Here is a 27,245-nt window from a genome sequence, read left to right as displayed (position 1 = left end):
ACACTTTCAGAGAAACAGTGGAAAATTTCAGTCCTAAATACAAAAGGACAAAGGCCAAAGGGGTAAATCTGACAAAAAGCAAAATGCAAACAGGAAAGCATTTGTGATTCTTCCACTGCTGCTGAGATGACTAAAAAGCCATGTATTAACTTCAATATGAATTAATAACTCATCTGAACCCTATGATCTAAACCAATCTGCAAGACAAGAAGTGCAGAAATCTTCCATAAAGCTGCTCACTTCTGGTGGATTTGTTAAGCAGCCATGGTCCAAGACATTCATTTATACTGTAAGGACAGCCTGCTTTGCAGTTTCTGTCCAACCTGCTTCTGCAGAATCAGGAGATACACATTTATTTTCCTAGCAAGACTAAAGTAAGGAGACTCTCCTTTACAAATAACAATACTATTATTTTGTATATAGTTTTTTTTAAGTTATACTGTTTTCTTCAGTGTTCTTTGAACATATGTGGGCATCTGAATTTGCAACTGTGAAGATTCTCTTAATCAAAGAATAACTTTTTAGGGAGTCTTGATACTTGAATGTCTGAGATTCAGACGTCCCAACTGAATCCTTCATGTTTCCTAGAGATGTAACACTTCCTCAAAGACTTAATCTGAACAATGGAAAACTCTGTTGGGTTAATGTTTGCTTTTCTCTCCCTTAACCTGGAAATGACAAATTCCAAACTGCAGTGCTGTGTTTCCTTTCTTACCACACCTGCTGCTGATGAATGTGAGAGCAAATGGGCAATGCTGAATGCCTGCTACCTTCCTGCCAATTCTGGCTTCTGTGCTTCTTCAGAACTGCTTACTAATCCTTATTTACCAACAATCCTTGCTTATCTATGCTGTGTAATCTCACAGGACTGTGCTTGTGTCCAACACTGAGGGCAAGCACTCTTGTTCCAGGGTCCTGCTTCACTAGCTTTCTGCTTCTCTTTACTGCAATCTTCCTCTTACTCTTGCATCCCTTCATCTTTCTTTCCCTTGTGTGAAGATGATTTGCCTGCAATTGCACCTTGGGAGGGAGAAACACATTTTGGTTGGCGTAAAACTTGGTTGATTAAAAGGCTGTAGTTCCAAACAAGTCGTCTTCACCTCGTCTCCCGTCATTTTCCAGGACAATCTGCGTAAAAAGGATGATCGGATTGAAGAATTGGAAGAGGCACTCAGAGAAAGTGTTCAGATAACTGCAGAGCGGGAAATGGTGCTAGCACAAGAGGAGTCAGCCAGGATCAATGCTGAGAAACAGGTCTGCAATCTTGTAAAGTCACTGGTAGTTCTCTTAGGAAAGTAACCAGACAGTGAAGTGCTGTTTTCCCTGCTTTACTGCAAAACACAGCTGGTTTTCTTTGGTGATCCTGTATCTCTGTTCCAACATTAAGTAACAGAACTCTTAAAGTCTGCAAAGCCTTCATGATAAATGGTATTTCATAGGTAAGATTTTCTTGGAATTAAAATTAAATATAAGGTATCCTGAACTTTAAAATATTGTTTTAAGTAGTAACTCTTCTGATCTGTCTTGCCTTTCAAAGCTGTCTTCCTATGTATGAGCATACTTAGGTTAACTGAGATGTTCATTGAATGTGCTTAAAGATAATGATTTTTATTAGTGTAGTTGTGTTTATGGACCACAGTCTGGTTATACTTGCAAAACAACAGGATAAAGAGGTAAATCCCTTGACTTGAGCCAAGCACACACACAGAAATACACACTCGTGTCGAAGCCACAAGTATAAACTTTTATACATCAATTGATTCTGTGCCACTGATTCTGAAGAATCACACAGATGCCTGATTGTAACTCACGTAAGTAATCCTTGAGAATAGCATAAGTAGTGAATAAATCCATGACATTTTGATAAAGCTTTTGAAGCAGAAGCTGAACCTGTCACTCTTACTGTGCTTTCTGTGAGCCTCTTCAGTATTTTTCACTATTCCTTACTTGACAATAATTAGCAAACAGGAACATTTTGTCAGTTGTATTTCAATAGAGGGATCTCCTCCTCTTTGTTATTTACTTAACAACAGTTCTAAGTGCACTTTAAAATGTTTTAAGAGGTTTTTTTCTAGCATGTATTTTTGTGTCACAGACTTTAATGAAAAAGAAGATATAAATATCTTAGTAATAATCTGAGTTTTCAAGAAGAAAGCAAGTGTTTCTCTTCAGGCTAGAGTCAAGCTCAGCTGTTTGCTGATAGACATATTGAGGATAATTCTGGTTGCTGTATCCTAAGATCCTAGACAGTGTTATGAAATTTGCTTTCAAGAATGCCTTTTTTCCAGATTTCTTGTAGCCTTTAAAAAATTGCATGAAATAGAAATGTTGATGGGGTAGTGAACACCACATCAAAGATTAGAGCTCCTTGAAAGGATAATGGATATTTGACAACTGATTAGGTTCTATGATGAGGCACAAAAGCCATCAAAGTAGTTTGTGATTTGATGCCTAGGATGTCATAATGTTTTAATTTATCAGTCACAAGACAAAGTGACCATTTTTATGTTCTTGAGCACCTAGAAGCTGATGAATAAAGAGTTGGAATTGGGTGGGCGACCTAAAGGCAGGGAAATGCACAGCCTGAAGGTCAATGAGCCATAAGGGTCAGTGGGAGAGATTGAGAGGAGAGGAAGAGAGCCAAGACAAGTAAGATTTGTGGGTAAAGATTGCTGGAATATGGTAGGCAACAGTACCATGAAAAAGAAATTAATTTGGATGTAGTGGTGCATACAGAAATGGGGAGGAGAAAGAAGGATGGGTTGAAAGCAGCAGCATTGGAAGAGGGAAAAGTCGACATCTGTGCAATGACAGCAGTGTCTCACTCCAACCAAAGAACTAAACTGCCAGTTCTGACAAGTTATAGTTTTTAAAATATGAGCAACCAGTCAGCACAAAGGAAAAGGAACTGGTGTGTCTTGTTCCAGTCAGCACTGGGAGACCAGCTGTGCCCCATTTTGTCCAATAGGATTTTGTTTTGGCGTCAGTTAAATGCAGTCAGGTAATAGAGTGTTGGCAAGTAGCTGTTTTTTCAAGGTGAGGAGGAGACTTCCCTTCAAATGTTTTTCAGTTCATATTCCTTCAATTACTTTTGAAGAATGCCCTCTTTGTTTTATTATGTTTTTTAGAAGTTCTTTGTAGAATCATGAAAGACACCCTTGGATGACTTAGAGTTTTAAAATGCAATGATCTGTGTTCTATACACTGTCAATGGCAAATCCTTTGACTTTCACATTCTTAGCCCAAGTGTGAGTAATATGTGTGATTTTTAAAATGTTAATGTTGTTCTAACTGATTATAATTTGCTTTTAAATGCATGCTTTTTCTTTCCTCTCTTTTGTTTATCTTGCTTTCTACCATTCTGCCACTTCACTGCCTGTCTGAAGCTGTTTAATGAATCAGTGCATGAGATCAACCATTTTGGCTTTAGGTGGTTCAAGGTATGAGGACATCTCATTTGTGTGTTCCTCTGCCCCAGTATTTCATGTTGTTATTGTAGCCGTGTGTTGTGTGATCCTGCCCTCCATTATCTCCTGGCGTGTGGTGTCCTGCTGTTTTATAGGCCTCAGATTTGAATTACAGCCTCCACAAAGCCACCCTGGATTTCATGGTTCTCACATATCTGTTATAGATTAAAATCATGCTCTCTTTAATCCAGTGTTTGAAAATATCCTGTCAGTGTGTATTAACTGTGACAGTGGGTTCACTGTGTTAATACACAATCCGTGTATGCAAGATGCCTCCAGCTGACTAAAGCTTTCTGTTTATTTCAGGATTTTAGACCTGTTCTTTCTTTCATCTTTCACAAAAATGAAATCAGGCATTTCCTACTGGGAGCAGTGCACCCATTGAATTGGGCATAGTTTTATTATCCTTACTGATCTGTGTAACAAAAATCCCTGCCATACAGAAAGCAGATGAGGCAGTCTTGCATAGATGTAAAGACTTGAAAGTTCTTCAAGTTCTTTCTTTCTAATAATACTCACCTTGGTTTTGTTGGTGCACCTGTTGAATCCTGTATGTAAATGTTATTGTGACTTCCTTACAACTGTGGGGTTATGTACCACTGTGGCTGATCCCTCTAGTTCAGCCCTCTAGGTGGGAGATCAGAAGGTGTATGGAGACTTCTTTTTAAGTGCTCCCCATAAGGCTGAAGTTAGGATTACTTGGATAAACACTTCCATCATAAGGTTCTTTTTGTTAGAAATGGCAAAACCAAATGTAGATTCAGGAACTGTTTCTGCATTAACCAAATCTGAGTTTATTTTAGAAAAGCTGTCGTTATGTTCCTCAAGGGGGAAGAAAGAATTAAATATAAGGGGGTTTTTCTGCTCAAAGATACGACGTTAGTTTTACTTCCCTGGGAAAAACTGGTGGAGGTCGTCTTTGACAAGAGGCCTTGTCTTGCTCACAGTTGTTCTTTTGCTGTCCTGGTGCATCGTACCATCCCTTCTCCTGCAGCAGAAGGCAGGATGTTGTCCTTTGGATGGATTTATTCATAATTATTTATTCACCATTCCCAGAACAATGCTGGAAGAGTGTTTCAGTCCTCATGAAAGAATGAGGCCCTTTATATGAAATAAAGTGAAACAGAAGTTCAGGTTCTGTGATTCAGTGTCAATCAGTAATGAGCAACAGGTTCTTTTCTCAAGCCCAATATTAGGATTACTTGCATTTTGAGCCTTCCTCTTTGAAGGGCATAGTTCACTAATGTGTTCTCATTAAGATCCTTAATGCCCTCCCTCTCTTTGCTCACTTTTATCCCCATACTGCAGTGCACATCCCTTCAGTTTTCCCAGCCTAGGTCTTTCTGAGGCTCTGTTGTGAAATGGAGCTAATTCATGAAACCGCTGTCTCTTTTTTTGAAGGAATTTTTTCATGTGAACCAATTCACTGACCTGGTTCATGGATCCCCATGCAGAACTTGGGGGACATCTGAGGAAGCACTGAACTGTGGGGGCAGGACTGAGAAGTGGAGGCAGGAATTGCTTAGTGTTATTACTAAAAATATTTTTACCAGAAATGGTTATTGCATCCTTTACAGTAGGCTACTGTTTCTATGAGTGAGGTGCTTTGCCTGACCACAACATACATTTTTCTATCTAATTTTATTTCCTTCAAATTTGAAAAGCAGAAGGTTTTAGAAATTGAAATAGTATTTTTGCTTATAGTAGTGTAGCTCTGTTCTCTCATGGATATCAACTCCTGCTTAAATGCACTCTTTCTACAGTGTCAGCTAACATCTAATTCCTTGCCCTAAAATTATATGGTAAATAAACACAAAGAATGGCCATTACCTGTTCATTCTTTCCTTCTTAAGTAGCTACTTAAACTGAAATTTTTGAGTTGGCAGTCTGATCTTGATACCTTCCATCAACCTTTTTTGAAGTTATGGTTCTCAGTGGGACATTTAAATGAGGTTAAGTATGTAGACCTGTAAATAGCTATATCAGTGTTCATACACTGTGACTTTTTATCCTGCGCAGGACAGGTTTTTCTGCTTTGCTTTTTGAGGAAAAAAATAAAAGATTGAATATTGTAAAAGCAATGTATTGTTTAAATGTATTTTCCTATGCTAATTCCTTTCTCCCGCTGTCTCTATAAATTATTTCAGGACATATTATTTCAGGTACATATTACGTGTAAAATATTTCAATAACAAGACTCTATCACATATGCCACCTTCAAAATTTGTATCTATTTATTAAGGAAAAATAAATATTAAATAGGTTAATAACTCAAGTAGAACCTTCACAGTTCACTCCTTTTTCATAATGTCCTGTTTCCCTGTTGTAAATACAAGGTCAGCAGAGGTTTGAATGTAGAGTACAGCCTCCAAGAGTCTTACCTGTAAGTTACTGCACAGAAATTCTCACCAGGTATTGAGTGATACCTGTCATTTGCACTTCCATCAGACCACCATTCTGGTTGTGCTTTAACTTTTTAGCTGTGTTATTTAGATTGCATTTCCTTGGTAGAATAGAAATTACATTTACAACACATTTATCATATTGAACCCTATCCTATCAGGTACCTTCTAAAAATGCAAAATAAATTAAAAAATATACCTTTTTTTGCTGAGCATTCTGCAACTGAAATAGATTTGAAATATTTTCTTACGTATGTTGAGCAATGGAATTATTTCACAGCACAAATTCTGACACATTAGGTTACTTCCTACAAGTCCCTGTAAATGGAAAATATAAAATGGAATTTCTCATGAACCACTTACCTATGGGTGTTTTCTGAGCACTGTAGAAATGTCAGAATTCTGACTGGTCTGTAACACATGCTGAAAAGTTTCCTTTTAATGAATGTTTTTGTCTCTTCTGTATTTCCTTATGAGGAGTTTGATAAACCAAGAGATTGGAGATCAAGGCAGTAATCCAGGGTATGGTTTGGAGGTGAAGGTGCTGGAGCCTCATTGCTTCCCACAGGTTTTTCTAAGCAGTTTACATTTTCTTCGGCTGAACTTCTCTTAAATATTTTCTGCAAAGCTCTTTCCTGTAAAAGTCTGCCAAACTCATTTTGGGTTTGAGTGTATGTATATATATGTACATGTACAAAGTAATGTGTGTATTTGGTTCGTATTAAGTAAAGTTCTGTGCTAAAAACTTACATTTTAGTTTCTTTTACTGATACAGATGTTTTAAGAGCTTTCTAAGTCAGTGTCAGCCTGAAGCATAGACTTTCCCACTGTTTTTCAAGAGATCTATTTTTTCTAGCCTTTTGTCTGATTCTGTTCCTTTGGTTAGAGAAGGCATTTTGCATGGCTAAAGTTGACTGTGCACTGTGTCCTTGTCAAGGAATATGTTTGCAGTAATTTTTAGCAATTATGCATCTCCCTAAAGTTACTTCTTTTCCCCAAGTATTTAAATGGATTACATAACCTCTTCCTTTAAAAATATGCAGATTTGTACTGAGTCACGCTCCCTCCATGGGAGAAGGTAATTTGATATGTAATTCCTGCATTTTCAGTAATGTACCTTTTAAGAAGTGTAACAGAGTGGAATTTTTTCTTAGTTGTGTTCAGCTGTGCCAAGGTGGGGGCTTGGTTTTTTTTGTCTCCAGATGGGAAGAATGAATAGGGAAGGAAATGATGAATAGAAAATAATGCCCAAAGCCTTTGAGACGGAGATTTTTTTCTAACGTTATAGAGGAAAAACTTTCTAAATCTTTTAAAATCATAGAATTGTTTAGGTTGGAAAAGACCTCTAAGATCATCGAGTCCAACCATTAACCCAGCACTGCCAAGCCCACCACTAAAGCATGTCTCTAAGCACCACATCTACCTGTCTTTTAAATTCCTTCAGGGATGGTGACTTTGTTTTTGTTTCATTTGTTGCTCTCATTTAAGGTTGCAAAATAGTCAAAATTTGATGACTTTCAAGAGAATTGGAAACACTGAAAGGATAATTAACCTCTGTGCAAAATATACATTGAGCATTTCTCCATGTAAGTCACCTTTTCATTTAATGAAATGAGAAATACTGATGGAAACCATTATATATAAATTTGGTGCAAATGCTGACTTTAAGATCCTTTTGTCTGGATTTTTATCCCTTTTTATTGTTTAATAGATAAATACCAATTTCACATTATGTCTTTTATTATAGTCGAGTTTTCCAGACAAAGGTCTATCTTGGCATCTCTCTGACTGTTATATTATTTTTTCAAGCACCTACCTCTAGACAGTATTTTATTTATGGTGGCTCAGGAGAAAATCAAATTCTTGCAGATTTGGTTACATTAATGCTTGCTTGAAATTGTAAGACCCAAGCAAATATTTGTGTTAATATTTGTTTAAGCTAGTGCTGTGCTTTTCTCATTTTAAATTTCCTTTCCAATTGCATTGCTTAACTGTGATCTTAAATGCAAGTGTGATACAATAGTACATAGATGAGTGCATTAGAAAAGTTAATTAGGCTTCAACGTTAGATTCATAAATTGAAAAACATATACTCTTTTTCTGACATAATTGATTTTTTTCCCCAAAATCCATGAAGTACAAGAAAAGAAATTGTATTCCTTCCTGTACCTTTCTCCTATACAGAAAAACACAGAAAAATTACAAACTTCAGGTTCATTAAACTGAGGATGCCCTTCTTTTGAAATGTTTCATATTCACACAAAAGCTTCCAGACTTTGCTGTACTGCTGTTTACCATTGGATTCCTTCAAACCCTTCACTGAATTTCAGCCTGGGTTCCATGTAGTGGAATTGCTTTTTATTTATTGTGGTTAGGTTCTGCTGTTTGCTTTCTGTTAACTACAATGCTAAAGATTTGCTTCCACGAGTTCATAGAGGTGGAAACTTTCCTGAGCTTGCCAGCGAGACTGTGCTTCTTCAGTTAGCAACATGTTCATCCTTCACATGGCAATGCATGTGCTTTCATATATTTGTGTTCATGATCCTTAATGTCTTTTGGGAAAAGGGTGTTAAAGTTGTATGTGGAATTAGCATAACGTTTTTCACTCCTTGTAGTGAGTTAATACATCATCCCAGAATTTTTCTCTTTGCAGAATCAATCTATGCTATATAAATTGACAGTCTTTGCTGTGCTATGTAGCACAGCATTAAATATTTACTTTGAATATTATTCAGTTATGTCTAAACTGTCTGCCATAGTGACATATCCTGGTTAACCTAAAACTGTCTAAAATGCAGCAAAATGGAAATCAGCATAGTCTACAGAGGGCTGGTAAAAAAGTGCTGAAATCCCTGGGCAATTAGTATGACTTCTACCTTAGCAGCAGTCACAGGGTAGATGTAACCTAAGAAAGGGCACGTTAATTTGAAGATGGCCACGTTTAGAGTTGTAGCTGGAGTATCATGGGTTATCCATAGTTCTAGAGAACTTTGTTTGGATGTAATAAATTGTGCTAAATGAGTGTGTGCAGAGCTGTGCTTAATGTGCTATATCCTAGTGTCTCTGCCTCTGTAGAGATTTTTAGAAGGTGATCAAAATCCAGATTTTTTTTTTCAAGATCGTGTACTGTGATTACTGCTGTGTTCCCAAAGAGTGGGAGAGACTCATTGCTAACCATGGAAGATAAACACAAGACAGTTTCCTAAGACTATAGGTCAATGTAAAGTGAAACAGGACAGCTTCCTTTGGTATGGTTGCTAGGGTTGAAAAGCATAATGAGAATGTTTGGTTGGATAATGGTTTCACTTGAGGGAAATGGAGAAATAGAATTGTAACTTGTTACAGTTGTCAGATACCAGTGACTAAAACAGATTTCTTTCCTCAGTAGAAATCAGAATTCAGTTTTCAATTTTTTTTCCCCAGGCCTGACTCAAATATTTCATATGTGTTAAGCAGAGACAATTATTGTTTCCTTCTCAAGAGCTCTTGTCCCAGCAGTAGGCTGTTGCTTATTTGTATGGGTTATGGCCCACATTTAGGAAATGCAACTGTCAAAGCTACCTCCAAACATCCTAACAGAACACAGCTGTGACTTATGGAGTCCTGAAGTCTGGCGGCTCAGGAGTTTTCTCTTTTCCAAACATCTGTGAATCCTGATTCCTCTTTCTTCATACAAAAGCTCAGTGCTCCCAGAGTATGAGCAAAAGCACTCAATTGATACTCAAGTAATGCACCCCTTGACAGAGACTCCTTTGTTAATGTTTCTGTGGCTTCTGCAGGAGTAACATGGTAATGTCAGATACCTGATCAGTCCAGTATTAGTGCTCCTCATTGCCCAGAGCCATCTGTGGAGACAGTAAGGAGCAATACAGAGCATTAACTCCTCTTCATTATCAGATTCTTTTTTTATAATGGAAGTTTTTGTTGAGACCAGCTCATGGAAATAAGAGACATCAGCTGTTTAAGTATCTCACTTTCACAGAGATAAGAAAAATTGCATTCATCTGCAGTATCCTGCAGGTTTTCAGACCATAGGCTTTTGTTCTCTCTCTTTATCTTTTCCCTCTCCTTTTTCTCATTTAATAATGTAAGAGCAGAACAGTGGCACCAGTCCTGTTAAGCCACCAAGACACTCTATTTTATTAGGGATGCTGAGTGTACAAAATCCTAACTGTCTAAAAACTAAAGGCACAAAGACTCAAGAAAGCCACACGCTAATATAAAGAAACACAGATTTCATCCCTAAAATTACTGCTGTATATTACAGATAATCAAAAGGCCCTGCCATTTATCTGGAGAGCTCGTAATCCACCAGCCATTTTCACAGTTTCAACACTCCCTCCCTTCTTTACTGTGAACAAAACAGAACTCCTTCTCAGTGTGCAGTCTGCCACAGTCCTCTACTGCTGTACACAGCTGACCTTGCCAAAAGGGGTTCTGTAAATCTTGCATCCTCTTTGAGATGGGGCTAAATGTGATGTATAGAAACATCTTCATTATTGCACACTATTCTGCTGTGTTTGTTTCTGAGTGTCTTTAGGTAGGATGTCCAACTAAGGAATTCCGAGTCGTGAAGAAAAGAGAAGTTTTTCACTTGTCTGCACAGGATCTTATGGCAATATTCATTAACAGCAACCTCACAGAACAAGTGAAGCAGTTATATAGGGTGTTATGTATAGTGTAGGGAAGAACACTGTCTTTTAGGTGAACTGCTTTTCACTTAGTGTATCTTTATGGTGCCTGCAATCACAGAATAAAGAGGGAGGTAAAGGATCTAATCTCCCTATGTATCTGCTTCAGAAGGATTAGTGGTGGTCACATTGTCACGGTGGAGAGGCCAGAAGCCAGGATGCATTGTCCTCTGTCCACCCACAGGTATGTGCATACTGTGCACTGGTGGTGAATAAGAGGGGGGTGAATTGAAGCCAGAGCTCCAGCCTGTGTGGTGGGGCAGAGCCATTCTGCTTCACACCCTTCTGCTGCCAGTGGGGCAGAGCTTGCAGCTGCTCTCTTGATTGAGGACTGTCCTTACCTCACAAATCAGAAATAACATTTTAATGTTGCTGAGGGAGAGGAAGATTTTTCTTGTTATTTGTTTACTGATTTCTCTCATTTTTCTTCAATATTTTTAGTTCTCAAAAAGCTGTGCCTAACAGCTTTCCCAGTGTCTATAGGAATTTGAAAGTTGTTCCCTCAATTCAGAATAGCCAAGAATTTAGTTAAGTGTCTTGGATATAGTCTTTAAGAGTACCTTAAAGCCACCCTACTGCTTTAACGAAAACGGGGCTATGATGAAACCATAATTCATTTCCCTCTTATTTTGTGTAAAGGTTTATTAGCTTGTGATTTAAGCAAACCATCTGGTCCTGCTGGCAGTCCAAGTTATGTCAGACTCAATGCTTTCTCCCTTGTAATATGTTACTTGAGGCAGTTAAATTACATGCTTAAGTCCCAAGTCTGGCCTGTGCTTTTTCCATGTCTTAACATCTGTTCTAGGAAATTTTTCTGGGATCCAAACAAGTTTACACTGAGCCAGAACTCTTGTCTTTGTCTTTCTTTTCATGTCTAATTCTTTTCATTTTCTGAAGTCTAATCAGTAAAACTAAGTAAAAGATAATGCAGAAATTTGCAGTCCCTTTATCATTTCAGCAATGTACACAATGAAATGAAAAATAGTTTCAAAACTCAGAAGCAGTAGAAAAGTAGGAGACTGTCGTCTGAGAGAGTGACACTTTGAGAAATGTTTATTATTTTTTTCAGTCCTTGTAACATTCTTTCTACTGACTTTTAATTGCAAGACTTTTTGTTTTGCTGGCCTAGTTAGTTTTGGGCAAAAGTACAGATTTCTAGTACATTTTGTCTCGTAATGCTAATTTCTTGTTTATACAAGAGAGGTCTATGTTTAGAAAGCCAATAATTTTAAATATACAAGTTAGCCTGCTGAGGTGGTTTTGAAATGAAGATCTCTAGTGATTGATTTATACAATGATCGTGGAAAATGACTTGTTTGTGTTGGTATTTGTATCTGTATTCTCTAAAATTGCATCATTTTGTATTCTACATGGAACTTTTGAGACACAATAATGAATATAAACAGCTATCCCATAGCCTGCTATGTCTGTATGTATATTGAAAGAATTAGAATTTCTTTCCTTCAATGAGAAACATAAAAATGTGTCTGTTTCCAGGCACATAATTAAACAATTCCCATATTTTACTACACATAAATTGTGGTATTTCCAGTTTAGGTGTAGGTTTCTTAGTGAAACAGTCAAATTCCTTTTCCATGCCCTCTGAGAATTTTAATTATGCATTGATGTGTAATCTTTTGTGCCTAATCAAAAGAAAAAAATTATGAGGAAGGAAAAATAACAAGACTAATAGATGCCTTGGACTATCTGGATGGTTGAAACTTCAGTTTAGAGTGGATGTAGGGAAGAAGTTCTTTACAATGAGCGTGGTGAGACATTGGAACAGATTGCCCTGAGAAGTTGTGGATGTCACGTCATTGGAAGTGTTCAAGGTTGGGTTGAATGGGGCTTTGAGCAACCTAATCTAGTGAAAGGCATGGCAGGAGTGTTGGCCTAGGTGGTATTTAAAGGTCTCTTCCAGCCCAGACAAAGCATTCTATGAAAAAATGAAAAATAAAAAGGCTATGCAGTCTTTTCTGCAAAGATTGCTGATCTACAGGTGAGGAAAAGCCTTCTCTAACATTAACATAAAATATCTTTTATGTAGTGTACCAGTGATTTGCTGTCTTTTATAAAGGTTATTCAAGCCAATCATATACATATGAACTTTGGGTACATTTATGTCCTGTCACTTGAGACTGGAAACATTTCTTTTGTGGTGTCTGTGGAGGGCATTCTTTAGCCTTTTCCTCATTCTTGGTAAACACGTAGCATATAAACATGGATTGCAGGGGTCACCATTTCAGAACAGATCCTCTGCCTCTTCAGGTGTTTTTTCAAGTGTGTAGCATTTTACTCTTTTTTTTTTCTCCATACTGATGATTTTGTCCATTGCCTCTTTATAGTTGCACCGTACTGATGTAGTGAATTACACTGTATTACCAGCATTCATGATGCATTTGTTACTTGAATGATGACCCAGAATTGCTCTGCTTCTTTGAGCAGAAAATTAGACTCCAGAACTATCTTCCTGAGAGGGCTATGGAAGCCTTTTTCTATTTCCAGTGCAGTAGAAAAGATATCTTCAGGTGATCCTTCATCACTGGGGAAAGTTCACAATGGAATGGAAAAAGGTAGCTGCCACTACATTGTAATTTAAACAGACTGAAGTGTTTGGGGATGCTGAGGCTCCACTAACTTGTCTGTCTTGTGCCTTAGGTACTGCAGTCTTTGTCAGTAATCATTCCAAGGGCTAATCCAGTGATTAGTAGGATTTTCAGACTCAGTAATATTTTGCATATCCAGTCCCTTTCTCAGTTTTGCTGTCTTTTTACTGGCTTTTGGGGAACTTGACCAAGCTCTTTGCAAGTCCTTGGCTTCACATTACCCAATGGCCAGAAAAGTTTACTGGAACAACTACATATTTAATGTGGTATCTACATGTCTGTGCAAAAGCCTGTTTTTTGATTTAGAGTTGCATCAGAGGAGCCTGAAATTACAGTTTGTAGGAACAGGGATGTTAAGATGGTAGATAGGCTTCTGAAAAGGGCTTCATTTTTTTGTCATTAGATCCAAATACATGGTAGATAAACTTCTCCTGTTGTATTGGTGTTTTTCTTTGTCTTGATTTCATGCTTCCTAAGGAAGGAGATGTAATACTATGTAAAAAATTTGTCCTATCTTGATATTTCCCTTTTCTGCTGCTGCGAATACAGGTCTAATTGGCATAGTTTGTTCAGTCTCCTGGGAGCCCTATCCTCTAATGGAAACTTATTTCAGCTTGATGTTCTTCCTTAAGGATAAGCTGCCACCTGGTTATGTCATGTCACTTAAGGCCCCAAAGCAATGAAAAAAGAGTCTCCATTCAAGTTCTCTGCTCAGAATACATGAAGACCTTTCTGGCCTGTCTACAGAGAACTGAATCACAGCTAAGTCATAGATAGTCAAAGATATACTTTGCTTTATATGCTGTCATTTGAGCAAAGAGAAAAGAGGAGCTAGAGTCTACTCTTCACACCTTCTGAGATGGAGACTTTCTAGTTATAGCTGGCAGGGCACAAGCTTACCTGCAGTTAAATTGCAAATGTCAACAGCATGTCTCTGAAAACGTCTCAGCATGCCAAGATCTCTGGTTTTGGCAAATATTTATTCTTTATTATACAATTAGCTGCCCTCAGGAAAAAAAAAATCAAGGGTAGATTTGAAGGTTTTTTATATAGGCTAAATTAGATGTGCTTTGCAAGCAGTTTGCTTCCAGTGAGTATTCCTGTATCATTTCTCACAGGGCTGCTTACTGGGACATGTACAGACAGGTCTGCGCTAAGATTCATAAGCTGCCAAATAAAATGTTTTGTTTTGTAGAAGTTTAATTGAAACAGACCCATGGAATATCCATAACCTGATGAACCTGAACAATGAAGTCTTTACTGTGAATGCAGTCATCACTGTTTTGGTGAACTTTGTCTTTAGTAAATTGCGTGACAAATGGTACTTGCTGGAGAGGATGGAAGGTAATGACAGTTCTGTAAACTAAGTTGTTGGCACAGTTTAAAAGCTCCTTGCATTCCAGCCGTTCCTAATACGTGATTAGATCAATTCTCCGTTAGCCTGCAAAAATAGAGAATACAACCTTAGAATTAAAAGAGTTAGCAAGCAGAGCAACGAGAAAAAGATTAAGTACCTGCAATAACCACCACTACAAAGTACTCCTGCAGAGTTAGCCTTTGCCACCTCTCACTGGGAGCCTTGGCCTAGACATCAGTCTCTGGTCTGCTTGTGTCTTCTTAGCAGCAGAGTTGTCACGCTACGGATCTGCATCGAGCAAAGCAGTCCTTCAGTGTCAGCATCACAGACTCTGGTGGCTGGGAAGGGAGGGAAGGATGTCAGAAATATTTCAGACCTGATTACAGAGAAGATGCTGCTTCACAGATTGTTTTATCTTGGCAGCTGACAAATTGACACAGACCATTTTGATTGTTGCAGTTGGCTGGGGGCTTGTTGATTTGAGGTGGTTTTCTGTTATAAGCTAAAGGGTTTATAGTTGGCATACCTTTTTCTTCTAAGTTTAAAGGGAAATGTTTATGTGGGTAATGCTGATCCACCCAAAGGAAGCAGAAGCTGATATTCTAGAAATTGATACACAAGTACACCTTTACTTCCCCACCACGTTGTGACTTTTCTCTTTCTAAGAACCAGTTTCCATCCTAGTAGTATTTTTGCTATTCATTATTTCTGCAGTTCTTCTTTGCATTCTTTTCTGATGTATTTTCTCTATTTCATTTTATGGAGTTTTCTCTTTGTTTTAAAAATTAACAGTTTCTGATCTTGTTTTGCACACTAATAAAACAGGGAAAGTTTGGTTAATATATCCATGGTCACCAGTTTGGATTCTGCGTCACTGAAATTCTGCTTTGGTCTGTTGATTGTGAGATGAATTTTTCGCTGTACATCTTGAATAGTTTTTGATAATCACATATTTTAATTTATTCTTTTTTTTTTAGTTTGCTGAGCACAAGAAGAATCCTTTTGGCAGCTGTATTTGGGTGGAAGTAGATAGGCTTTCTACAGTAAACACTGCACAATGTCTGTGCTAGATTTTTATAAATCTGCTAATTCTGAATTGCAATTTTTCATGCTCTGTCACTGATTGAGGATGAAAACCAATCTTATTATCCATTTTAGCTCTGCCTTTAGGAGTACAGGATTTATTAAAGTATGTTACATACCTTCCCTCCTCCAGCACTTACATAGCAAATGACATGCCCAGCTCCTTTTATGAAAACATGTAATTAGAAATTTGGCTTAATATAATTTCAATGATTCACTTCCAGGATGGATCACAAGTTGCTTGTTATGCAGGGGTATAAAGGCAATGCAGTGCTGTGTTGTCATACTAAATTTATACGAATGTTTGATTATGTGCATCAGTAGCATCTGAGCTTCTCCCATTTGAAGCACATTATAAAACTGGTTATGAACACTTGGTTGTGATAGGAAGAGAAAACCTGTTTTGAAGAAGTCAGTGAAAGTAATGTGTTATAAAATTATATAAAATATATAAAATTATAAAAGCACATCCAGAGGTTTTTGAATGCTACATGTAGTTAGACTTAAGCATTTATTGTGGTTTTGCATGTTAATTATCATAAATTTTAGCCAAGACAGAACTTGTTCCAAGTGCAAAACAAAAGTACTGTTCATCTGTGTAAAATCTATGCTAGACTTTACAATCATGTTAATTCTGAATCTTTCCTAATTTGCTGGAGATATCAGCAATGTTCTGCTGTACTTCTCTGCCATCAGCAACTCTTTGAATGTCTTATGTTGCTAAATCACAACATGTGCCTATAAGCATTGTTCAAATGGTATTTTGAGGGAAGTAGCCTTACTTACATCTTCATGGGAACCCAGTCCTCTCCCTATTTTGGAAACAATACCTTTATTCTTGAAGTGCATATGTAGTTTCTCTTTAGGCATCATTTACAATGGAAGTTTTTTATTGTTTTGGTGTATTATCAATGGGTTTCATTTAATACCTTGCCTTTCTGTGGGCCAATTTTAACATATACAGGTCATCCTCTTATCCTTGGGGTACGTTTTCTAAAACAGAAACGCAGAAGAGTTGAAGATTTCTATTGTAATAGTAACATTCCAATGACCAAACTAATTTAATTCACAGGCTGTAATGTTGCTTCAGTCAAGTACAGACATTCTGTCCACAGCACTAGATGATGCTTCCAGCCTACAGAAGTGTTGTGCAGCATACATGCACTGGTAACCTGTGTGCTCCAATTTAGTTGTGACATTTAGTAAAGTCCAGTTGATCACATTACACTATTTTTCTCTCCTCCTGTCTGCTCCAAAAATGTTTTAGGTAGAAGAGCTGATGATGGCCATGGAGAAGGTTAAGCAGGAGCTGGAGTCAATGAAAGCAAAATTGTCCTCTACACAACAGTCTTTGGCTGAGAAGGAAACCCATTTGACCAACCTACGAGCTGAAAGAAGGAAACATTTGGAGGAAGTCCTGGAAATGAAGTAAGTGTCTTCTTCCATTATTTGTAGGCATGTTTTATTGAGATCTCTGAATTCTTTTCTGATCCCTGGTGTTCTAAAGACAGCCACTGCATGAACATTACAGATCTGACTGATCTGTAGTCGGTTGAGCCTTCAGAATTTACTTCTGAACATGACTGTCACATTTCCACTAGAGGTCAAAACCATTTCTTCCTTGTGATTGTTCACAGTAGACTACTATTATTTGCACAACAGCATCTTCAGAAGTCCTTCAAACAACTGTTGGGACTCAGTTATTTTATTAATGTGTCATCTTGCTTTGAGCAGCCTATAACTAAGGTTAGGTGCAAGTCAGTATAGTAAATGACAAAAAAATAAGAGAGAAGAGATAAACATAATGTCAGGTGTTTGTAATGGTAAAATCAGACTGCAGAGGTCTGTTCTGCTCAAGTATTTTTCAGACTAATGTGGATGGTTCATTAACACTGGAATAATTTGAAGCTCTCTATCAGTCAGAATTCTCTCATCATCTTTGCATAAGAAGACCTGGATAAAACTGAACTTTGAGGAGGTAGGGACAAGTGAGGAATTAGACTTCTAAGGCTTAAATACTTCCTAATTTCTGACTGTGCATTATAGATAAATAGTTATCCTTAGTTTAGGGAGACATGAATCCGTTTAGTGCAATGATGGATAGTGCTGCCAGCAGTTCATTAGAAACACTTTCAGTTGTTTAGCCAGCCCTGAAGAGAAGGAACATTTTTATTGGCAGGACCAGCAGTGGTTCCTCCACTGTGGTTTTGTGAGCCATTATTTATTTATTTAACTATTCTACGCTGCTCTCTTTCCTTTCCTTTTTTTTTTTTTTTAATGAAAGGATAGAAAAACAGCTGTTACAAAATGGAAAGAGGTGGCTTAGATCTTGAAATTCTAACTTAGGAGTGCTGTATAAAGTGGGCCAAGCCTCCCCAGCTTCATATTCCGCTACAGCAGTCTGATCTAGACCTGGCGTAAGGATGTTGGAAGACTACAGTACTTAAAAGCCACACTTTTTATTTTTAATAAAAAATTTTATTGAGCTATAAATTTGACTGCCTTGAGAGTTGGGGGGGGGGGGGAGGGTGGGAAGAATAGCTCTTAAGGTGATGTGGGAATCCAAAGCAACTGGAGATGTATCCCATATCCAATCACTTGACAGCATTTTCTTCTGCCAAACTGCTCTGCCAAACCTTCTCATTAAAATATACACGTAGTGTACAGTATATCCTGAAATGTATTTGGAATTGTGTAGATCCTTTAATATAACTACTCACTTCTAAATGATGACCTCTCTTAGCTGTGTAAGTTATTGTTGGAAAGTCGTTGTACTGAAATGTAGTATCAGGAACTGCATGAACTGGTAGATCCATTGTACCTCAGAAGGAAGAAGAATGCTGGAGAGAATGGTAATGCTGTCAGCACATGGAGAGAAAGATGGAAAAAACATTATGTTTGTATAGTTAACTAGCTGAGCGTGTTTTAGTCATAGCTGGTCTGTCTTAAAGTTCAATAAAGCTGCCAAAGGCATCCAAACTTCAAAAACTCAGCCTCACCATGAGGCTCTGTTGCAAACAAGTCTCTACTGAGGACTCCCAGTCAATTAAATATCTTATTTTTATATACAGAAACTCCAGTATATTCTTCATTGCCCTGCTTTCCCAGCCTATGCCTTTTATGAAAACCATTCTTGTTTTCTAGTTTCCCAAAAAGTTTCTCATGTTGTTAAAGTATTTCCTACTATTTCAGCTCAAAAAAATAACAGTAATTGAATGAGTGGTCAATTTTGTGAGGCAATTAGCTGCTTTTAGTGTTCTTAACAAAAAACAATAGCTATTGTACAGATAGTGTTCAAAGATACAGTTTTATTTCCCAGGTTTTAGGGCATGCTTTACTGGGAAAAGTTTGAGGTGCTCAAATTTGAGGTGCTCAAGTTTGAGGTGCAGCACTGATTAAATTTGAGATTTGATAGAGGAGCAGATCTAAAAGGCTGGGCCCTGCAGTCAGCTAGTGGGGCTGGGGAACAGACAAGAAAAATAGCTTAGGAAATGCAACCTTAGGATATTCTATATGGACTGAAAGAAAGTGTTAAAGCAACAAGGGGACTCCAGAAAGTTACCTTTGGGTTTTGATGGGAAGTTGTTAGATATGATGTTAGTGAAAATATATGTTTAAAATACTGTTTCTTAGAGTAGAACTTGTGTTTACTACTGACTCTGTAACCCTGAGAAGATCATTTCACACTCCTTAGGGAATACTGTGGCACTAGAATAGCTCAAGTGTGAATTATTCCAAGCAAGAAATTTCAATCCTTAAAGAAATACTATGTATTTGGAAGCCCTCTTCCTTTAAGTCTAATATTTTCATTTTCCTTTAAAAAAACTTCATTGCAAATAATTATGGGAGAGGCAGATAATGGTCTCTATTTATATCACCAAACCCGATCTACTGTAAAGAAATACTAGTGAACTGCTAGGATTTTTGTTTTGTTATGTTTTCTTTAAGAAGTTCTAATGTTTCCATCATTCACAGCAAATCTTTTAAATTAGGCAGGAATAAAGTGCTGTCTACAGAGAAATCTCTGTTCTTTGTCCCGTAAAAACCTGCTTAGGCTGAGCTGAGTTATAAACTGTTGAAAATCACCAGTTTTCCTTTCCTTTTTTTTTTCTCCTGGTGTTGTCAGCAAATTTTGGCAGTGTGTGAAAATAACCGAGCACAAACAGTCTAATCTGAGGCCGAACTCATGCAATTGCCAAATCTGGAGCAGCGGACACTGCACTTATAGGGAAGGGGAACAGACACTGTGTCTGCATGGAGAGAGGGAATTTTTTATTTATTTATTTTTTTTTTTGCTAGACAGGGCTTTTGTTATGGTCAGAAGGACCAGAAGGTTCTTCCTAATCATCTGCTTTAGGATTGAAAAGTCCCAGTTGGAGCATTTCTCAATCTGTTCTTTCAGACCTGGAAAACTGTCCAACAGCCCTTTCCTGAATTATGCCTTCTCTTGCTAATTGCAATTGCTGCTAGCCCTATAATTCAAGGTATGCAGACTTACATAATGTAGTTGGCGCTTCAGAGTTGAATCCTTCATCCTGCTGGCTCACAACAGAAAGATTATTACTTGTCTGAGAATAATTTACTGTCCTCTTGTTTCTTGAAAAATAATCAAGGATATTACAGATGAATAAATTGTTATAATAGAAAATAATTCATGTTTCAAAACCAAGCTGTCAGAAAACATCGTTTGATTTCTTTTGTGACTGTACTTGAGTGGTTTTCTGAATATTTATCACAGTAGTTTCTAATTACATGAATTCATCCCACAGATAGTGTTTCGTTTGATACAGAGTGTAGGCGGCGATCAGAGATGAACCAGGCCTGTGTAGCTTAATGAGGCTGTTTATTGTATGCCTCCCTTTTTTCATCTCGGACTTGGAAGGCCTGCTGAGAGCTACAGGAGGGCTACTAATAAAAATAAGATGCCCACCTAGGCAGTGCTATGCAGGAAGACTGTTCACCCGTATCTCTGCTACAGTTTTCTTGCATGATATGACTTACAAGTATCTGGTAGATGGTTGATAAGTCCACGTGTTCATTTTCTGGCTATCAGATGAGAAAAATACAAACACACACACTCGAACACTCACAACTGAAATTAAGTCAGTGGAAGCTGAGGTTGTTTATCTTCTGAAAAGTTCATCTCCTCAGCAATAAAGCAGCATTGTCTGGAGGTACGAGTATGAAGTTGAAATTGAAACTAGTCCAAAAGAAACTGATTAATTGACACAGTTTATTTGCCAGAAAAGTCATTTCAGTTGATCCAAGATGAGGTGTGAAGTAATTTCAAACCCTGCAAACAGTTTAACCAAACAAAAATATTTCAGGTTGCACGCACCCATGGTGAACAGAACCAGAAAAAAAAAAGTATCAATGACCATCCAACAATAACTTGTCAGCTCATCAGCAGTTGTCTTCTTGGAAATTAAAGAATTTTTTTTTTGTCATTAAAGAGGTTGTGGTTTATGTATATGGTTTAACAACAGTTCTCCAGAGCAAAAGTGATTCCTGGTTGCAGAAGTGCATGTATGTTCTATAACAACTATGAACAGTTGTCTCTGTGGTTGGAAATCACTGCATTTGTTGTCAGTGCCACAAAGCAGTAACATGTTAACCTTGCATCTGCAAGGTATGGCTTTCTAGGCCCAACACAAGCTCTTTGTCATACTGAACTGGACTTACAAGGTCTGTGGTCACTTGGTGTATCAGGCCATCACGTGATTGCAGCAGTGGTACCAAAACATCTCCTGTAATTACTTCGGGTGAAATTAAATAAGCTGAGGTCCCACAGGGGGCACTCCATGTCCATAGGATTCACTGTCTGGGACAGAGCTGAACAAGTGCATCTGCGTCAGTCCCTTTTTTTCTTCTGTTAGTTTAGGTGTTTTCTTTTTTTAAAAGTCTTTTGCAGGGCACACAGTGAAAATGAACACACTAATATCCTACTGCCATTGTTTTGTCCTTTTTAATTTTCAAGCATAAGATATTTAATTATATATTTGTTTTAATTCTCTATCGTCACCCAGTTAAATTGTAAAAACTTCAGTTGCACTAGTCTGAAATGTTAGAAATAGTAAATTTCTAATTAAGGAACAATACAGACATCACACTTAAATAATTTGAAATAAACTGACCTTGGAACTGCTGTTAATCTCAAATTCTCACAGAATCCAGTAGGAAAGCTGAAATACAGCATGTAGATGTTGTGTGTCTTCTAAGGTTAAAGTTTATTTAAAGACCATAATTTTTATTTTTTTTTCCTAACTCCTCAGTTTTCACTGTAATGAAACATTAGGCTTTTCATAAATGTAGATCTTGGTTAACTCTCAAATTTGGTGTCTTCTGCTATTATTTTTTTTAATTCAGGTGAAAATGTGAGAGAAAGCGTAATCTCCTTTGCACTTTTTTTCTCTTGGCAATTAAGGAATGAAGCCTTTCTGTCAGGAAGGAATTATCCCTTCTGTCCTCCTGCCTTTGTCAGTGAGCCTTTGAGTGCTCTGGGACGAGAGTGTTATGGCAGCATTAGAGACAGCCTGACATTTCATTTTCAGTGCAACTGATAGTAGAGAGCCTGAATCAGGGAAATAAGCAGAAAAGTTTAATCCATTTTCAGTCAACAGCACTAAACTGGTCGATCAAATGATTCACATAGGTGAGAGAACTGTTGAACTTGAATCTCGAAGTTTCACAGAAAGATGAAACTGCAAAGCAAAGACATGAACCTTTAGCAAAACCTATGTAAATAAAGTGCCCCATATGAGCACGCACAGAATTAGGTTGTTGTGGTTTACTCTGATTCTTTAAGTATTGGGAAGTTATATTTATCTTTTATAACTGGTTTGTTGTTACTCTTCACCTGCCTTGAAAAACGTTTTCTTCTGTAGCTTTCTCAGATACTAAAACCTTGGCATGATATGTCACAGTCCTGTTCTGTCTTGTGATAAAACCTCCATATCTCATTTTATCTCAAATTCTGTGGTCCCTGAGAACAGTCTTGCAGAGAGAAAGTACTATACTATCTTAATGAGCCATGACAGGCCTGGAAGCAAGACCAACTGCTGAAAAGTACACCAGGTGGTGTTAAAGCAGTTTGCTCCACTCTGTAATTTCTAAGTCTATTGATGTTGTAGGGAGGAGTTGGGAACACGAGGTCCAGTCATTAACTCCTGGATAATTTAGCTACACTATGCTCTTGTTTCCATGCCTTTACATAGGAGATTTTTTTTTTTCTGGATATGTTTTCCAAGGACTGATTTAAGTGTAAGTGATCCCTTTGGTAGCCTAGTTTTCTAGATGGTGAAAGGAAATTAGACCTCTTTCAAGTGAGAATGTGAAAAATATAGCATGTAGACTCAGTGTTAAGAATGCAGAGGTTTTGTCATGTTTTTCTTTTCTTTTAATAGATTGCAGCATTCTCACAGAAATTGCCATGAAAAATATCATCAATAGAGATCTTGGCATATATACCCAGACTACTAAAATGTATGATTTTTTTTAGGCTTACACACTCCTGACACCAGTGAATTAATACCTTTCTTGTCTTTTCTCAGTTTGCTAGTTCCTTACTGCAAACAGTCTTAGAGAGCAGGTGCAGCACAAGATAAAATTTCTTCATGTTCTTTACTACTCAAAGGGTGTTGGTTTGGGAAAAGTTTGTTTTTACCATAACCTGCATGCAGATCATCTTATCTAAAAGAATAAGAAAAATTATGGGTTTTTTCTAGATCTAATTACTCAGTTAACTCAGTGTTGAACTGGTAGAGGAATAAAGAGCAATGGTTTTATTTTGACTAGTATATAGGACAGTGTGCTTGTAAGATAGCTCTAAGGGCACCAATATACTGTCTTCTGCTAGCTAATTCTGTATGCCTTTACTTTGTATAACTAAATACACTCAGAAGTTCTGTCAGAAGTAAAACTTGATCCATTCAAGAAAATCTGTGTATTTTTCCCTTGGAATTATGAATCCTCCAGTCCACATTTCTAGAACAACACTTGACAAAAGTAGATTTCCAGGCCATTTTAATTGTTTGTATATACTTCTTATATGCAGGAAGCATAAATATGACTGTGATTTTTGTTTTAAAATATGCAGCCATATTTTGGCTCAGGGTTCATAGCAATAGTGCATTGCCTATTGCTGGCTGTTTCAGCTGCATCAGTGATTCCTGTCGCCATCCCTAATCCAGCTATAAGATTCTGGGGCTTCCAGGGGTGTTACTGAGCTAAACCAAATCAGGCACTTTTTACTTTCTGTTAAAGTCAAAAGAACCATGAGTTCCTCAGGGTGCTTTTTCCTCTTTTATGAACGTGAACTGTAAGTAGTAATGCATATAAATCAACTCTGTGAGCACTACATATTTCATTAAATAAAGTCAAGTTGTGGGTTAATAGAAGTTGCAAGTGAAAATATTATGGTATCTCATTGCATATATTGTGGATTTAATGTAGTGTGAACAATAGTAGCTTTGAGCCATTGTAAATCCCATCCGGACATCGTCAACATAGTTCAGAATACAAGGAGGGAAATCTCAAAGGTTAGATGTGCTCATATGGCCACTGCATATGCAAGTCATTCTTTTATTGTTTTTAAAATAACACTGTAGCTTTGCAGGATGTAGGTAAGGCAAAGACTAACTTCAGTCTGTTTTCTGGAGTGGAACAGAAATTCCTCTTTTGAAAGTCAGGTCAATTTGCTTTAATCACAGGAATAACCTCTGAAGCAAGTAATTGCTTCCCTACTATCCTGAAGGACAAGTGGGAATTGGGTAAGAAAAATTGGAAAAAGTTAGTCAAGTTATGGCATTCCCTACACTCTTTGTCTTTATACCGTATAGAAATATTAATTTTATCTATTTTTGTTTTCCACCCTCTCCAAACAATACTTTTGAGTTCTTTTAGGCAAAATAAAAAACTATCTTCAAGTCTGTGGAATTTATGCAAAAACTCCATCGCAAGAGGATTTGGGACTTGTTGGTTTGGGTTTGTCTGATGATATCTTGTATGCAGTGCAACTGCTCACGTGGAACCAGAGTTAAAAACATGAAAAATGACCAGAATTGTTTACTTAGAAATCCTAAAAGATTACATTAAGCACTGTAAAAGTGTCTTTCTTTAAGATGTGATGCTGTCATAGCTATTAAGTCACTTCTCCCCAGTTTATGCAGATTACAGGATAAAGAGAACTGTGTTCCTGGTAGCAGGAGCTGGTACATATAGAATTGTAGGGAAGACTGAAAAATCATTTGACCAATGTTATATTTGGTGTTCCCCAAAGCCCCTTTTATAGCCCTTCCTCAAGCACTAAATATATGGCTATAGCTTTCTGTAGACCTCTAGCACTTTTTCAGTCCTTTGGCATTTTCCAGCTTTAAAATTGATGTTGAGTTGAAAAACTAAAGGATCACACTAGTTTATTTCCAGTATGTAATCTAGGAATCAAGCTTTGCATATGAGATTAATCTGAATTATATAATTTGTATTTGCTATACAACCTAAGAATCGACTAGTTTGATGATTTAGTTTAATTTCATGAATAAAGATTTAAGGCCACTGATACTGTTATGAAGAGATGACAACTACAAGTAGCTTTGAGTAGCCAGGGATCATCAGCCAACTTGCAGTTACTAGAAAGGTATTGGAGTAAATGGTCAAAAATATTATTCATAAATGCTTAGAAAATAGTTAAGTGTTAACAGAGAACTTGTTGAGACTAAGTCATGACAAATCAATCAGGTAAAACAGTAGTTTTGATCTCAGGAGGATTTTGTAATTGTCTCACAGAACTGTCTCATCAACACAGTAGGGATTATATTCCGAATTAAATCACTGAAAAGTGAATAAGCAAGTAGCTGGAAAAGAATAATTAGTAATTCCTTGTTGAAATGGAAACCTGTGTTACAGGATGTTCTTAGAGGTCTCTCCCAGCTCTGCTGCTGTTCAAATTGTCCTTAAATGAAGCAGATGGCAAGCCAAAGCCAAAGGGTATGTATTGCCAAAATACTATGGTGAGTGTTCAGGCATTTTGGAGAACAAGGTGAAAATTCAAAATTATCTCAATAAAGTGAAGAGGGATTCTAGAGAAGTTTTTACAGACAAATGTATCACAAATACCTTAAATACAGTTGATCATGCTTTAGGGGTAGTTTAGATTAAGTTGAGGATGGAGAGTGTGTTATCTTGCAAGTTTTTGTGATTCTTCAGCACAGGTCATATACTTTCCTTAATGTACATCTGTAAGAACCAAAAATGTGTCTTGTAAAAATATATTATATGCTTGAGCTTGTTCTAAGTGTAATGTGGGCTTGTTTCTCTCTTAATACCATCTTTGGCTTGCAGATTCAGTTTCTAAAGAGATACTTTGCTTTTGTAGGTAATTCATGTTGAGTATTCTTCATGCAAAGGAAACTTTTTCTTTATTGCAAGAAATAAACATCATTCAATTTGTTGATTCAAAGTAGCTGCAATGTTCTTCTGCCTTTCAAGCCCTCAGTAGGCAGGAAACCTGAAAGGGTTAGGTCTTGTTAGATTATAAAGAATGAGAAGGATATCTTCTGATCTGGAAAAAGGCTTTATGAACTCAGCTAGCTACATTTTCTTCAAAAATAATGCAGTCATTAATAGTACTTTGCAGAACTAGTTCTTTTCATTGAAGGATCTTACATTTTAAAGCCTTCTTTTTTATAAAAATTGAGAAATGCTATTGTTGTTCCTCAAAGAAGTAAACTGAAATGAAAAACATGAAGTGACTCGTTCATCCACGGCCACAGAACTTCAGATTTTAATTCCTGACATCACTGAAGATACTGGTTTGTAGATTTTTTGTTATCTTAACTGAGACACAAATGTTTAATAGGAGATGTTGTACATGTAAGATACATACTTCATTTATTTCTGTCTTCTGTCATGTTCCCATACAGTTCCTTTCTACATCCTCATTTTTTTCTTTATAATGCTATGTCTATACCTAAAGTTGAGTATTCATTTCTTATCATTTTAGTGCTGTAATTGGAGAGAACCAGTCTGTTCCTTTTTTCTAAGCTGATCTTTGGATTTGTCTTGCTCACTAGTCTCACTGTTAGTGAGGGCTTTGGTTTTGACTTTGAAAAACTAGATTAATTTAGCCAGGAGATGTTAATTTAGAAGAAAAACAAATACATTTTTGCCCTGCCTTTAAAAATACGAAACTGGCTTTGGACTGCAATTTCATAGGTTTTATGACAAATGAGGCAAGAAATAAGTTGGCAAACCCCTATGTCCAAAGTACAGTGGTACAGTGTTGCTCTCTAATTCCCAGCCCCAAAGATCTCAGTAAAGGTCACAAATTAGACAAAGTCAAAATTAATCAACTCTACAATCAAAATACTATTATTAAGACTTTCACTTACTACAAAGAAGCAGTTGTGAAAGAGGCACTGGAGCAAGTTCTTTTGTGCAGTAAGGGAAAATCAACAGCAAGGTGTCGAACAGAAAAATGAAACCCTGCAGGTGAGGCTGTCTTTGGAGCCAGAAGAAACCAGCACTTACACAGAAATGCAAGTAAACTGTTGGAGAATGGAAAAGGTGTTTGGTGCTGAGCTGCAGAGTGTGTCGGTGTGGCATTTGGCCCAAACAGAAGAAGCCTGTGGACTAGAGCGATG

General features: G+C 37.2%; 1 protein-coding gene across 13 annotated transcripts in view; it reads left to right on the top strand.

Annotated features, from left to right (window-relative positions):
* The window catches only part of ERC1 (ELKS/RAB6-interacting/CAST family member 1), a 288,797-nt gene that overhangs the window by 171,611 nt on the left and 89,941 nt on the right, over nucleotides 1–27,245 (top strand). For all 13 annotated transcript variants that reach the window (XM_039383120.1, XM_039383129.1, XM_039383128.1 and 10 more), the window contains 2 exons: nucleotides 1,123–1,254; nucleotides 16,874–17,034. In XM_039383120.1, the coding sequence (XP_039239054.1) occupies nucleotides 1,123–1,254; nucleotides 16,874–17,034 (293 nt within the window). The remainder of the gene's footprint in view (nucleotides 1–1,122; nucleotides 1,255–16,873; nucleotides 17,035–27,245) is intronic.

The sequence above is a fragment of the Pipra filicauda genome, unplaced genomic scaffold, assembly GCF_003945595.2.
Source record: "Pipra filicauda isolate LSUMZ 115617 unplaced genomic scaffold, ASM394559v2 scaffold2_size9829703_pilon, whole genome shotgun sequence".
NCBI classification, from domain to species: domain Eukaryota; kingdom Metazoa; phylum Chordata; class Aves; order Passeriformes; family Pipridae; genus Pipra; species Pipra filicauda.
Note: the sequence above shows the minus strand (reverse complement) of the source record. Positions and strands in the feature narration are given on the sequence as shown.